At 37.4% G+C, this 12617-nt stretch overlaps 1 protein-coding gene across 2 annotated transcripts; it reads left to right on the top strand.

Moving 5' to 3' along the window:
• The first annotated feature begins 1970 nt into the window (after nucleotides 1-1970).
• LOC104592013 (ethylene-responsive transcription factor ERF113) lies at nucleotides 1971-3839 on the top strand. 2 transcript variants are annotated; one of them, XM_088902549.1, is made up of 3 exons: nucleotides 2477-2602; nucleotides 2785-2996; nucleotides 3141-3839. In XM_088902549.1, the coding sequence occupies exons 2-3, from the start codon at nucleotides 2906-2908 to the stop codon at nucleotides 3731-3733; spliced, it is 684 nt and encodes a 227-aa protein (XP_088758675.1). In that variant the 5' UTR covers nucleotides 2477-2602; nucleotides 2785-2905; the 3' UTR covers nucleotides 3734-3839. The 2 variants fall into 2 exon arrangements, with proteins under 2 accessions (XP_010249458.2, XP_088758675.1); XM_010251156.2 differs by lacking the exon at nucleotides 2785-2996 and having other exon boundaries at nucleotides 1971-2602.
• Nucleotides 3840-12617: the final 8778 nt, after the last annotated feature.

The raw sequence follows: 12617 nt of genomic DNA, 5'->3' as shown, positions 1-12617 counted from the left end.
TTAATATTTTCTATATGTCAATCACCAACTCAACTTAGTCCATTGTTTTACACCCATTATGGGATCTAGGGGCGTTTTTTCAAGGTGAATTGTTTTTCTCTTGTACCATCTTCTATAAACAAATCAAAACTATCTATGTATCTGATTGGAAACCATTTTATTTCTCAAAACAAAAATCATATATAGTAACATGTTCTTGATTTTATATCCATTTTTTTGTTTTCAAACGTTTTAAGAGTGAACATTTGTTTTTGTTTAAAAATAATAATAATTTCCATGGTTTTAAAAACATATCTTAGTTTCACTTCTCAAAATAAAATAAAAAAAAATTAGTGGATGTGTTTTTTGTTTTTCTACTGGAACAGTAATTTTGAGAAAAAACTAAAACAAAAACACCCAGATTGTCCAACACCCCATTATCAGGTATTTAACTGTTTAAAACTGAAAAGCTTGAGTGATGACCCTCAATATCCATGACTCGATTAACTCACTGGGCAGTTCATAAAATATTTAATAAGATTGATTGGGCATTTTAAGGGTAGCTTTTAAATGCTTATATAGATAATCTCTATCAATGATCACTAATGGCGATCTAACAAAAATCCTAACGAAAGAACTCAGTGATAGGAGAATTATCTTCAAGTTTTTGAAAAGTGACAATAAATTGAAGAAAGATGTGAAAAAATCATAATGAATTTTAGATAATATACTAATAAACAAAATAAATAAATGAAAAATTATATAATGAATACTGAGTCAACTGGCAGGAATTTTCAACTATTATATGGTCCAAGTTGTTATCAAGCAAACGAATGACCGAACCAAATCGGACAAAGTACAATCTAACCAAGAATAATCCAGCCTATCAATCTGGATCCAGCCAATCGAGCTTTGAGACTGGTAAATTGCATCTAATTTACAAATATTAAATTTTGGCTATTCATTCATGGAAAAATGCCTGATTCCTGGGTTTCCCAAAAAGGGTATCATTCCTACTACCGTCAACGAAAGTTTAATGCAAGCTTCAGTGACAGTGAAGTAATGAACCCACATACGTCAAGAGGAAGAATATATATATTTATTTATATGGACGTCTACTTCTTAGTTAATGCGTGTTTGCATGTTTTACTGCTTAGTTAATACGTCTACTTCTTAGATTTAAAACGACCAAACCAAACGCTACTTTAATTTTTTTTCTTCCTTCTTTTTTTTTATTTTTGTGGAATCCGATTTCGAATTTTATATTTGATATAATTGAATTGAATTCAGATCATTTGAATATCTAATCGGTCAAATTCGGATATCCTATTCTTATTGAATAGTTAATCGGATTCAAATTTAGATATGACCTGATTTGATTCGATAAATATCCGAATTCGATCGATTATTTAATTCTTATATATAATATATAAAATATAAAAAATAATTTATATATAATAATTAAGTTATATATATATATATATATATAATTAAGTTATATATAATAATTTATATACTTTATATCAATAAAATATTTTATTTTAAATTTTTATTAATTATCTAAAATAATTAATTAATCGAATTCAAATTGAATCAAATATTTGAATATTTAATGGGATTCGAATTTGGATATTAATTTTCAATATCCGTCAAATATCAAATCGAATTCGGATATCATATTAAAAAAAAAAAAAAACAGATTCGAATTCGGATATCAGATTTTTTAAATCGGATTCGGATTCGGATATTGTACTATTCGGTTCGAATTCGATCCGTTTACACCCTATTTGTGACAAGATATAAACCAAATTAAAGATCGACTCGGCAGCTGACGATCAGAGCAAACTCAGCAAAGCATGAAAGATGAAGATTTATTTTGAGAAAGAAAGCAAAGGGGACGAAAAGACAAAAGTAGGAAGAGAACAAAGACACGGCACGAGACCAGGAGTCAAAGAAAATATATACAGCAGAAGAGAGAGAGATGAAAACCCCCCCCCCAAAAAAAAAAAAAAAAGAGATGCGATCATCTCAATTAAATACATAAATAAACTCTTCCTCTTCACACCACCAAAAGCTAAGACTGATACAACTGTGGCTCGAACGTTCCCTAATAAAACCCCCCTCGCTAACCCTATTTTCCTTCTTACAATCTCTCTCCCTCACTCTCTCTTTCTTCTTCTTCAGCCATCCCCTCGGCCGTGATTATCATTCCAGATCTTCTTCTTTTTCTATTCGTTTGATTCTTTAATCATCTATCCGGTATATGTTGTGACTGCAAGACTGATCAGATTGATGTTGTGATGGACTAGCTAGCGCCACACAAAAGAAAGTAGTGGTTGGTGGTGTCTCCGCTAGCCGTTCCCAAAGCTTAGAAAGGTGGATCGGAGATATGGGAAGAGGCCTCTTCCTTCCGATGCATCGGAGGAGAAAAAGGAAGAGGACATCTTCTCCGCCTACTCCTCCGCTCGTTCTGAACAAGATATATCGGCCATGGTGTCTTCCCTAGCCCATGTCATCGGCCCCGCTGATGAAAAGTCAGCCCAGGTGCAAGCAAACCCACTAAAAGTGCCGGAATCCGGCATGAGAGAGCTGGACCCTTCTCAACCACCTACTCAGGATCAAGGTACCGTGTCTTGTTAATTATTGTTATGAAAACCCTAGATACATATCTAATTATCTCTCACATAGTCACAAGTTAATTAATTATAAAGAAAAATTGCTGAAATCAAAATACCATTTCCACTACCTACCAAGTTTTTTTTCCTCCTTTGGCATAAAAATGATCAATTGGCCATTTTTTATCAGGTATATGTAATTCTAGCTTCTCTCATTTAGCCCAAATGGAAACGAATCTTCTTTTTTATTCTCAAAGTATTGGGTGAACGGGTTCTAGGTCTATCTAGTTCTAGTTTTGTCTGTGTGCGCCATGCTTTCTTGTTTCTCTAGTTTCTGTGGAGGTATATCGAGCTTTCTAGCTAGTTTGGAGAAGCAGGAAAAAAAAAAAAAAAAATCAAATTGTGAGTATACTCAAATTCTCTAGTTCCATTCTGTGTGCGCCATGCTCTCTCTCTCTCTCTCTCTCTCTCTCTCTCTCTCTCTCTCTCTCTCTCTCTCTCTCTCTTGCTATGAATGACACTTAACGATAATATATATCTGTGAAGGGAACTCGAGGAGAAGACATTACAGAGGAGTAAGGCAGAGACCATGGGGAAAGTGGGCAGCGGAGATACGTGACCCAAAGAAGGCAGCTCGAGTGTGGCTCGGTACTTTTGACACGGCCGAGAGTGCAGCCATCGCTTATGACGAGGCAGCACTCAAGTTTAAAGGAACCAAAGCCAAGCTTAATTTTCCTGAGCGAGTGCAAGGCAGGACTGGGTTGGGCTGCGTACTAGGCCGCCATGACTCTAGCCATGCTGCTGCTCTTCCTAACCAGGTCCTTGTTCCTTCTGCTCCTGCTCCTGCTCCTTCTCTGTCACAGGAAATGTACCCAGACCTCCTTCAGTACGCCCAACTTCTTTGTAGTAGGGACGAAGATCTACCATTCATTGCCTCGAATCTATACAATCCGGAATCCCTTGTTTTGCCGTCTTATTCTTGGACAACGTCTTGGTCGTCGTTGTCGTCAACTTCGGTGCTTTCTCAACAACAACAGCAAGATCTTCTGAGCTTTTCATCGCACTTCGGAAGCTCTTCTTCTAGTTCTGAGCTTCCTGATCAGCGGAGGGAATCAAACAGCAGAGACCCAATAGATTAGCGAGTGAGATGTAAGGAATTTGGTTTATGCTCATTCAGTATTATTGTACGGGATTCTTGTTAAACATCTTCCTTGGAGGATTAATTCCATTCTTCGTCTTAAGTTATTGTGTTTTTTTTTGGTCCATGCGTTTTTGATCTCACAAGATTACCAAAAGAAGGCTAAGGTTCAGAAGTGCAACGAGAGAGAGAGAATACCAACATTCACGATTTCAGTTTCACCAATATGCAGACGTCCTGCGCTGATAAAGCGTAAAGGGGCAGTCGTTTCCCCCTCTCAATTAATTGGTTCGGTTTGTTACTTGAAAGAATTTAATCAGATAAATAATGTTTAGGATCTTAGCAGAGAGGACGATCAATGACATAGTGAAATGATGTGGGGTCCAGTTATTCTGCATGTAAATGCATCACGTGCTTTAAGTGCTAGACCGACGTCAAGGTCGGTAAACCTGGTTAGACCGGTGGATAGGCTGATCCTGGTTAAATTAAACAATTAGAGAGAACCAGCAATCATCAGAAAATAAGGAAAGTTATGTTGGTGAACTGACTGAAGTATGTATATTCAAGTGATAGAGTATGTACACATGCAGCCATCTGCAAACAGTATCCGCTTGTCAAAATTCAATTCAAATCCAGGTTAAGGATCAAACAGCTTCAATCTGTTCATAATTGGATCGAATATGAATCCACCCCTATCTGTTCAATTCATTTTATATAATACGCAATACCAAAGTCAATAATCCAAATTCAGTTTATATTAGTATATATAATTTTTTAATTAGTTTAATTTATTAATGGAACCCAATATTCGAAAGCAATACAAGTTCAATGCATGAATAAGATTTTATTTGAATCCGAATGATATATAAATGAATCAAAACTTGGATCTAGATGTATCCAATTCAACGTGTTAGGGGCTTTTGACGTCAACCTGGTATTTTTATACAGAATATAGATAGGTGGGAAACCAGGAAGCATTCAATAATAAAATTCAAAGGTGGAGATAAAAATGGTCATGGAAGTCGGCTAAAGTAAGAACTGGATCATCAGATTTTGAGCGAGATAGAGGCGTCGAGACAGACAGACTCGATATATATATATATATATATATATAGCTAGCTTTTCTCTCTTTCTTTCTGACAAGATGAACGGTGGGGGGAGGGGGGACGTGCTTCTTCTGCTGCTGCCAACGCCACCTAAAACTAAAAGAAAGAAAGGAGTCGGAAATAAAGAGAAAAGAGACCCCTGCAAAGTCTAAAGAGCCATGATCAATCTCTGCCAAACCTTCTATTTGCAACCGTTGCTTGAAAACAATGCAAGGCTCCCCCTGACCCTGAGCTTGACTTGATGACAAGGGTTTGGAATGAAACTAGATCTTTAATTAGTCTCTAGTACAACCACACACGTTCTGGACTTGGTATAGTAATAATTATATAGGAACGATTAGCATATATAGATATAGGAGGCGGGTACCCGAATTCCTGATCCGGATCATAGGTTGAATCCAACTAGGAGTTGGTTGAGATGAGATGAGTTGCCTCATATACGCAGAAGCTTCGGTGGGGCTGTAAAGTAAAAAAATTAAAGAAAGGTTGGTCGATCCGCATGACCAGCTGATCAACATGACCGAATTGGGACGACGACGACGACGACCCTGTCGTCTAAATTCTAATTTCCAAGTGTGCTTTATGAGTTGGAAGTTGCTGGAGCCTGGGAGGCGCTAGCTGATGATCAGAGAATTATACTTGACGGCAGGCGGAGCTGCGGCTCTCGGAGCTTTCTGCTCTGGTCATGTCATTTGCTCGTATTCTTCTCCCTCTCTGTTTGTGGATCGTCCAAACATTAATGTTTGTCTTATCAGACAAGTGGTCGCGCCGTGTGGTCCTTCTGCTGTGCGTGTGCGACTTCTGTAACATCTACAGTTGTCTAGCTATTAGGGTATTTACGGTTTGTCTACACTCCAAACTCCATATCATGATACGATAATAGGAAGTGAGTCGCGACTCGCGAGTCGATGAACAAGCACAAACACTCTGTCATGTACGTGGATGACAAATTTGTGGTTCTGCCATGCAAGTTGGCGACCACGACGAGCAACACTCCCATCCCCCAGTCCCACCGAAACCTAGAGTATTTGCTGTGCGACCCTTCAGCAAAACAGGAAAACTCTCTCTCTCTCTCTCTCTCCCCTTGGGACACGTACGTTCAAGAAAGTTAAGGAGTTGTGTAGCTGAATTTGCATGAAGAGAAACCCGACATGGGACGATTTAAACTTTTCTTCACACATGCTGATGTAACAGTATCCTGTATCCCTGTATCCCTGCTCAGTGCATGCCTGATAAGAGTAGTAGAAAGTTCCAGAATAATAATAATTAATGAAAATCAAACTTTTTCTTTAAAAGGGCTTAGACCAAACTGTCAATGTGTCACTACTACTCTTATCAATGGGTAAGGTGACTTATTAACTGCGTTATCGTCTGCAGCTGCAGGCAATATTGGTTCATTACGTATGCAGCTGAGACGACTGAGAGTGGGGGTCCATGGGACCAGCCATACATCTGTAATTGTCTGAAGTATGTGCAACTTTATTGTAACCTGTTGGCATGCTTCACTGAGAATACGGGATTAAAATGCAAGAGCCTTCTGCAATCTGAAACGACAGAACAGAATTGACATACCAAGGAGGATGGGTCGATTGTGTCAACAGACAAAAGGTAGAAAGTTGGGGCCCTGTTCAGATACCTTAACACACATACACATTAAATTTAGTGTTGACCCCAAATTAAAAGTATCTCTTTGGAAAATTTCAAGGGACGTTCTTCAATAAGAACGTCTCTACTTTTCTGTTTTTATTTTTTAAACATGTCATATCAACAAAATATAAAATAAAAACTATTGTCTCCTTATATGCATTTTTTCAAAAACTAAATATAATAATATTTTTAATTTAATTCGGGAAAATATCTTCTGCTAATTTGGAGAAATTAAACAAAAGGCAATTAGTAACCCAGATCAAGACGAGAAAGTGGTTCTGATCTAAATTAACCATTCCCCTTTGATAATGGCTGAACTGAATGGTTTATTGTTTAGTCTTTTAACATATAAAATATTTAAAGGCCTATTTGATTCGTGAAAATAGAGGTTTGTAATCAGAACGGGAATGGGTTATTTCAATTTCAACTTTTTAGTTGAGCGGAATTATCATATTCCTATTATTCTTGATGAAGTGGCATTCCCCATTGAGGGAATGGTCATTCCTTCCCCTTTCTTTGGGAATGAAGTCTCATTCCAATTTTTATTTCAAATTCTGTTTGAACCAAATAGAGTATGAGAACAGACCATTCTAAATTTTCTTTAACAAGACTTTTATATATCTATCATATGCTCTACTGAATCTAATTCTTTTTCCTTTTTAACAATTTGCACTTTAATCGCACGAATCCCCATTCCTAAAAGATAAGATGATGATTAAATTTTGTCTAAAATCCAAGAATTTTAACAAATATGGTGTGGTCACATGACTAAAAGAAAAAGGAGATAATCCAATCAAAGAATTCTTAAAAGTAAATAAAATCATTGTTCTTTTATTGAATACACAACATGCTTTACTAATTTATCTTTATCAAAAGAGAAAATACAGGAAATCTAGTCGAAAGCCTTCTAATATAATGCAATGGGAGCATATGAATGATCAAGCGTGCTGTTGGATCCATGAAAAAATAAATCTCCGTACGATCTTCATATGAAAACGACTAAGATATTGTGGGTTTGTATAAAAACAGTGTAACAAGAACAAAATCTTCTTTTCATGGAAAACTTTATTAAAAGATAATTTGCCGGGGCCAGGCCCAGGGGTTCATAAAGACTATCTATTGTTCTTACAGCTTCTTCCCCCATTTCTTTTTCTTTACGTGTATCTCTGCAATATGAGATTTGAATTTGGATGGGCCCATCAGATCCATCCAGAGGTGGTTGTCAGCCACTGCTAAGAAACTTATAAACCTTTTGTAGGGCCTACCAGATTGAGTTCTTTTTCAAGTTGCATGAAGGATCCGTCTTAGAACTGAGATCTGCTGAATCACGACTGAACACACTACAATTGTGATTGTGTTGATCGTCATGAAATTACTCAATGAGAGCGTTATTATAAGGCAAACTCATATATACGCTGGTCCCCCGAAACCTTCAAGGGCCTGTTTGGTTCTCAGGAATAAAGGTCAAGACTCAGAATTAAAATGGGTCATTCAGATTCCAACTGTTTGGTTGGGTGGAAGTAGAATCCCATTTTCATTTCTGGTAGTAGGAGTGACAACTGGGTGGGGATCATATTTTCCATCCCCAACCCCAATTTTAGAATAAATCTCCGACCCCGATCCCTGTTAGGGACAAAAAATGTCCTCCATCCCCAATCCTCAATGGAGATCCGAATCCTCAAAATTTTTACTTAATAGCATTTTCTGAAAAATAATTTTACTTAAAATAAATAAAAATTTTAAAATATAAATGATATTTTAAATATATAATATAAGTAATATCATATGCATAATATTTAATATATATATATATATATATAAAATCAGGGTTGAAACGGGGCAGAGACCTCATTCTTCATCCCGACCCCAATTGGGGATCCCTATTAATCCACATCTCTGTCTCCACCCGCCAAAGCAAATTCCCATCCTGGACCCAATGGGGTGGGGAAAGTCAAGTATCCATTAGGAATGGTGAAAGTTGCCATCCCTATCTAGTAGAATGGTATTCCCTCATTTGAGGGAATGACCATTGCCTCCCCATGAAATCCCATTCTAACTGATTTTAATTTCAAGAATTTTATTTTCGATTTCGACTATAAACCAAACGGACCTTAAAGTAATACAAACGAATAAAAAGCTGGGTTGAATCATTTGAGTGAATAGGCAGGACAAATATATATGTAACGACAAGTAACGCCATCAAATCAACAAATCCAGCAACACATGAGATCTCAGAGCTGGATCACTCGGTCCACGAATTGGCAGACTAAAAGACGATCAGAATGACGTGAGTCCCACCCATTCAATTAACCTGATTTTCCACATGCCGCAAAATATGAACTTATGCAGAGAGAGAGAGAACTTTTGATAAACTGGGCCAGCCCAGCTCAGCTCAGCCCAGAAGTTTAATGCCCAACTTGATTGATGTCGGGGAATCCGTCTGGATTTCGGAAGAGGAGGAGAAGAAGAAAAGAAAGAAGAGTAGGGCTTCAGTTCAGGGTTGGGAGGGGGGAGTACTGAGGAGAGCAGAGAAAGGGAGTAATAGGGTAGCCGACAGAAGTTAGGAAGCTTCCTGGCTTTTCAGAGGGCGCCACGTAGACAGAGGGTGGGCGTGACAAAGACGTGGCATCAGCGTGAGATGCCATTGCTACCCCACCATCCTCCTTTTGTGCATGCAAGCGTGGGATGGAAGGACATGATTACTGCGGCCTGTGGGACCCATCCAACCCCAGACTTCCCACCTCCCATCCCCATTCTTTATTCCGTATGCTGCTTTCGGCTACACGTCAAACTTTGCGGCTCTGAAGTGATCTATATTTATATATATTTACAGATTTCCACTTCCACGGCAATCAAAGTGCGGCTCCATTTATTAACACCCACGTGGCACGGACCTGGATACCCAGGATCGGACCCAGTAGATGAGATGAAACATCAAACCAGTAACCTCCTGGATTGGCTCAGTGCTGTCAATGGGTCGGATCTATCCGATAGAACCGAATTGATCAAACCGATTTTGAAATTTCTGGTTATGTGATTTTCTCCTGACTAAGAATTGGCTCTGGACTGATTTTTTCCGTTCTCAATCAGTTTAGTCACGGGCCAAATATATATTGTTAAATATATACGGGTTTCTTGTAATTTTTGTAATATTTTATGTTAAAAAAAAGGTAAATTTCATAAAAAGTGTATAAGATAATTTTGGTTAAAAATACTCTTTTTAGTTTTTACCAACATATTAATATAAACAGTTTAATATTTTATTGCATATTTTTGTTAAGAATTAAGATTAGGTTATCAAAAATAAAGTTACACATTTATTGTCATAGATAATTATAAATATCAAGTATAAGTAAGTTTAATTGGGTCAAATCCAATTGTCCTGGTTATACATCTTTCATATCACTGGTATTGTGATACATCCTGTTCCGAATCAGATCCGATCCATTTACAGCTCCAGCCTCGGTTGTCCACGTAAAGTAGGGACCCTTGGCCCTCAAAAAAAAAAAAAACTGAGCCGAGCTGTTTATTATTATCCTCACTAACTTTGCCTTTATAATAAACCTGAGGCAGCACCATTAATCATTCATTTAGATCATGTTTTCTTTATTTTTCTTTATCTAACTTGCCTAATAATTAAGGTGTCACTACTCACTAGGTTACTTGACATTACCTTGTAAACCATTTTTTTAATATAAAAATATGTTTTTTATTAAAATTAAAGCTGAGCATTTAATAAAATTTTGCTTCTGGTTGATTGTATCCATTCAAGTATCATTGTCCATCAATTGTTTAAGTAGAGTTCTAAATTCCAACGTTCACTTCATCAACAACATGCTTTCTGTTTTTTATTCCCCTAAGGATTTGCTATGTTATTGATGTGAACAACTTTATAACATGATTATGTTTCCCCATTTAATAAATTTCCATATTCTTTTCTTAGGGTCCATTTTTCAGTTCTACCTCTTTCAAATTAAAATCAATTTGGACGGATTGGATAGATCAATAAGATATTGAATTGGAATAGTTCAAATTTAATAATCCAATGTATTTATTGGATTCGATTGGATTGGACATGGTCCGTCTCCAATGAATTTATATTGAATTGTGCTGGATCCAATCAATATCCAATCCATTGGTAGAAAATAAGAATACAGGTGTCGATAGATCAAATTTAGGTTAGAACCAATCTAAATTAAAACCAATTTGAATAGATTGGACAGTCTATACATTGAATTGGACTGGTCCAAAATGTTTTAGATTGGATCAGACCGGACCAAATCCCGTCCAATGTACACCCCTACTTACAAAACCCACCATCTCTCTTTGGCACACTCACATGTGACTTGACGTTATTAGTGTTAAGATGTTGAGTCCTAAATTTAGGGTTACACGGTAACCCATCATAGATTGCCATGGTATACTGGTATTTGGGCATTTGCATGTGAACAAAGAAAAACTGAAGCTACCAGTAGCAGACATTCCGATGGTTCTTTATAAGAAGACCAGATAGGAATGAGATTCTAGAAAAGAAAGAAAAGGGCTGCGGTGGCTGAATAGAGATTCCAGCAAAGAAAGAAAGAAACGCACAAATGGAGATGGAGGCGGAAGAGCTTTCTTCTTTTCTAAGTGCTTTGCACCGGGAAGACAAAAGACCAAGTGAAATGAAGTGTTATCAGTCTAAAGTGCTTATCATAATAACCATGCGATAAGAAAATGCAATCATGTAAGAGATGTTGAATCAGAAACTTTCCGCACTAATTATCCTACCCTACTCCGTACCTAGCGTTGGGAAATATTCTCATGCAACAAATAAGTGGTTGATTCAAAAAAAAAGAACCATCCTGTTTTGTTTTTCTTATATGTTTTTAGCTTGGCTGATAATTATAAAAAGTGATAATTTGAGTTCGGTCCATCCCAAAATTCATAATGCGATCATACATTTCGGGTCAGCGTGAAAGGGGAAAGATTCCCAATTCAAGGGATGTTGTTTATGGTAATATTTTCTAACTGCCGTTGATCCGGACGGTTGCACCGTTCGGCCCAGCAACAGTTCATGCAATCGGTTCTGTTTTATCCCAAATCTGGAATCTAGTAAAAAATCATTGAAAAAATCAATAAACCGTTAATTCGGGCAGTCGAACTGTCAATCCGTTGGCCTGTTCATCGGGTTTTGGCCATTTTTTAATTTTTTTTATTTTGATGTCAAAATGGACTGTCCATTCGAACCAGATGATCAAACCGTTGACCCGGAAACCGATGCCCAGAAAGATTCTGTTTCCTGGTCGTTTTTTAAAACATTGGTTTAATTGGGGGTGGGGATACATACATTTGAAGAATTAATAAATAAATTCTGAGGTAGATTAAACTCTAAAAGGGCCTACATAAAAAGAGAGATGTATAATGCTTTTGTTGAAGCCAAAGGGTTGACATGACAGTAATTGCCCATATAAGAATAGAATTGTGATAAGTACAAGAGATGTTCGCGATGCACAGTGAAATGTGCATGTGGGGTGCCAATGTGAAGTCTAGGGTAACCATGTTACGCTATGCATGCTTATGTGCAAAACAATCATGATTGCATTGCATGTATACTTGTTTTTTTTTTTTTTTACATGCATGGGCTAAGGCTTCTTTACTGGGGTCGCAAATCACAATGGGCTTTGGCCCTAAATGCCCATTAACCATTTGCCACAAGTTTTCTAGTCAGCGGCTGCTTGCATTAACAGAACAAGGAAAAACGTCGGGCCATCTGCTTGGAGACCAGATTTGCTCCTCACACCAGCTACACATCAGATCCGGATTCTCTGACTCGTACACAAGTAAGCACGTCAGGCCATGTTGTCATTCATGGGGAAATGTTTCACACCAGATCCGGATCCTCTGACTTGTACAGGATAACTTTGGCTGTTGGGGGCCAACAGCCTACACAGTTGGAGAGAGTTTTTAGGCTGGGCATATTCACCTATTCACACCCATATCTTTGATTTTGGTCAAAATAAATTAGAGGACAATTACTAATTTACTCACTCTTATGGTAACAAGACATTCCCAAAAACGCTCTCAGCAGCATAGGCTGTTAGCCCTCAACAGCCAAAGTTTTTCTGGCTTGTACAATATCGAGATGCTCCA

The sequence above is a fragment of the Nelumbo nucifera genome, chromosome 4 (assembly GCF_055504915.1).
Source record: "Nelumbo nucifera cultivar China Antique chromosome 4, China Antique-T2T, whole genome shotgun sequence".
Lineage (NCBI taxonomy): Eukaryota > Viridiplantae > Streptophyta > Magnoliopsida > Proteales > Nelumbonaceae > Nelumbo > Nelumbo nucifera.
Note: the sequence above shows the minus strand (reverse complement) of the source record. Positions and strands in the feature narration are given on the sequence as shown.

What these genes read in the sequence shown, in the direction of transcription:
- LOC104592013 (XM_010251156.2), top strand. Translation starts at nt 2,470, where the DNA reads ATGGTGTCTTCCCTAGCCCATGTCATCGGCCCCGCTGATGAAAAGTCA. An exon ending in ACCACCTACTCAGGATCAAG is followed by an intron (nt 2,603 to 3,140) that starts GTACCGTGTCTT and finishes ATATCTGTGAAG; the next exon opens with GGAACTCGAGGAGAAGACAT.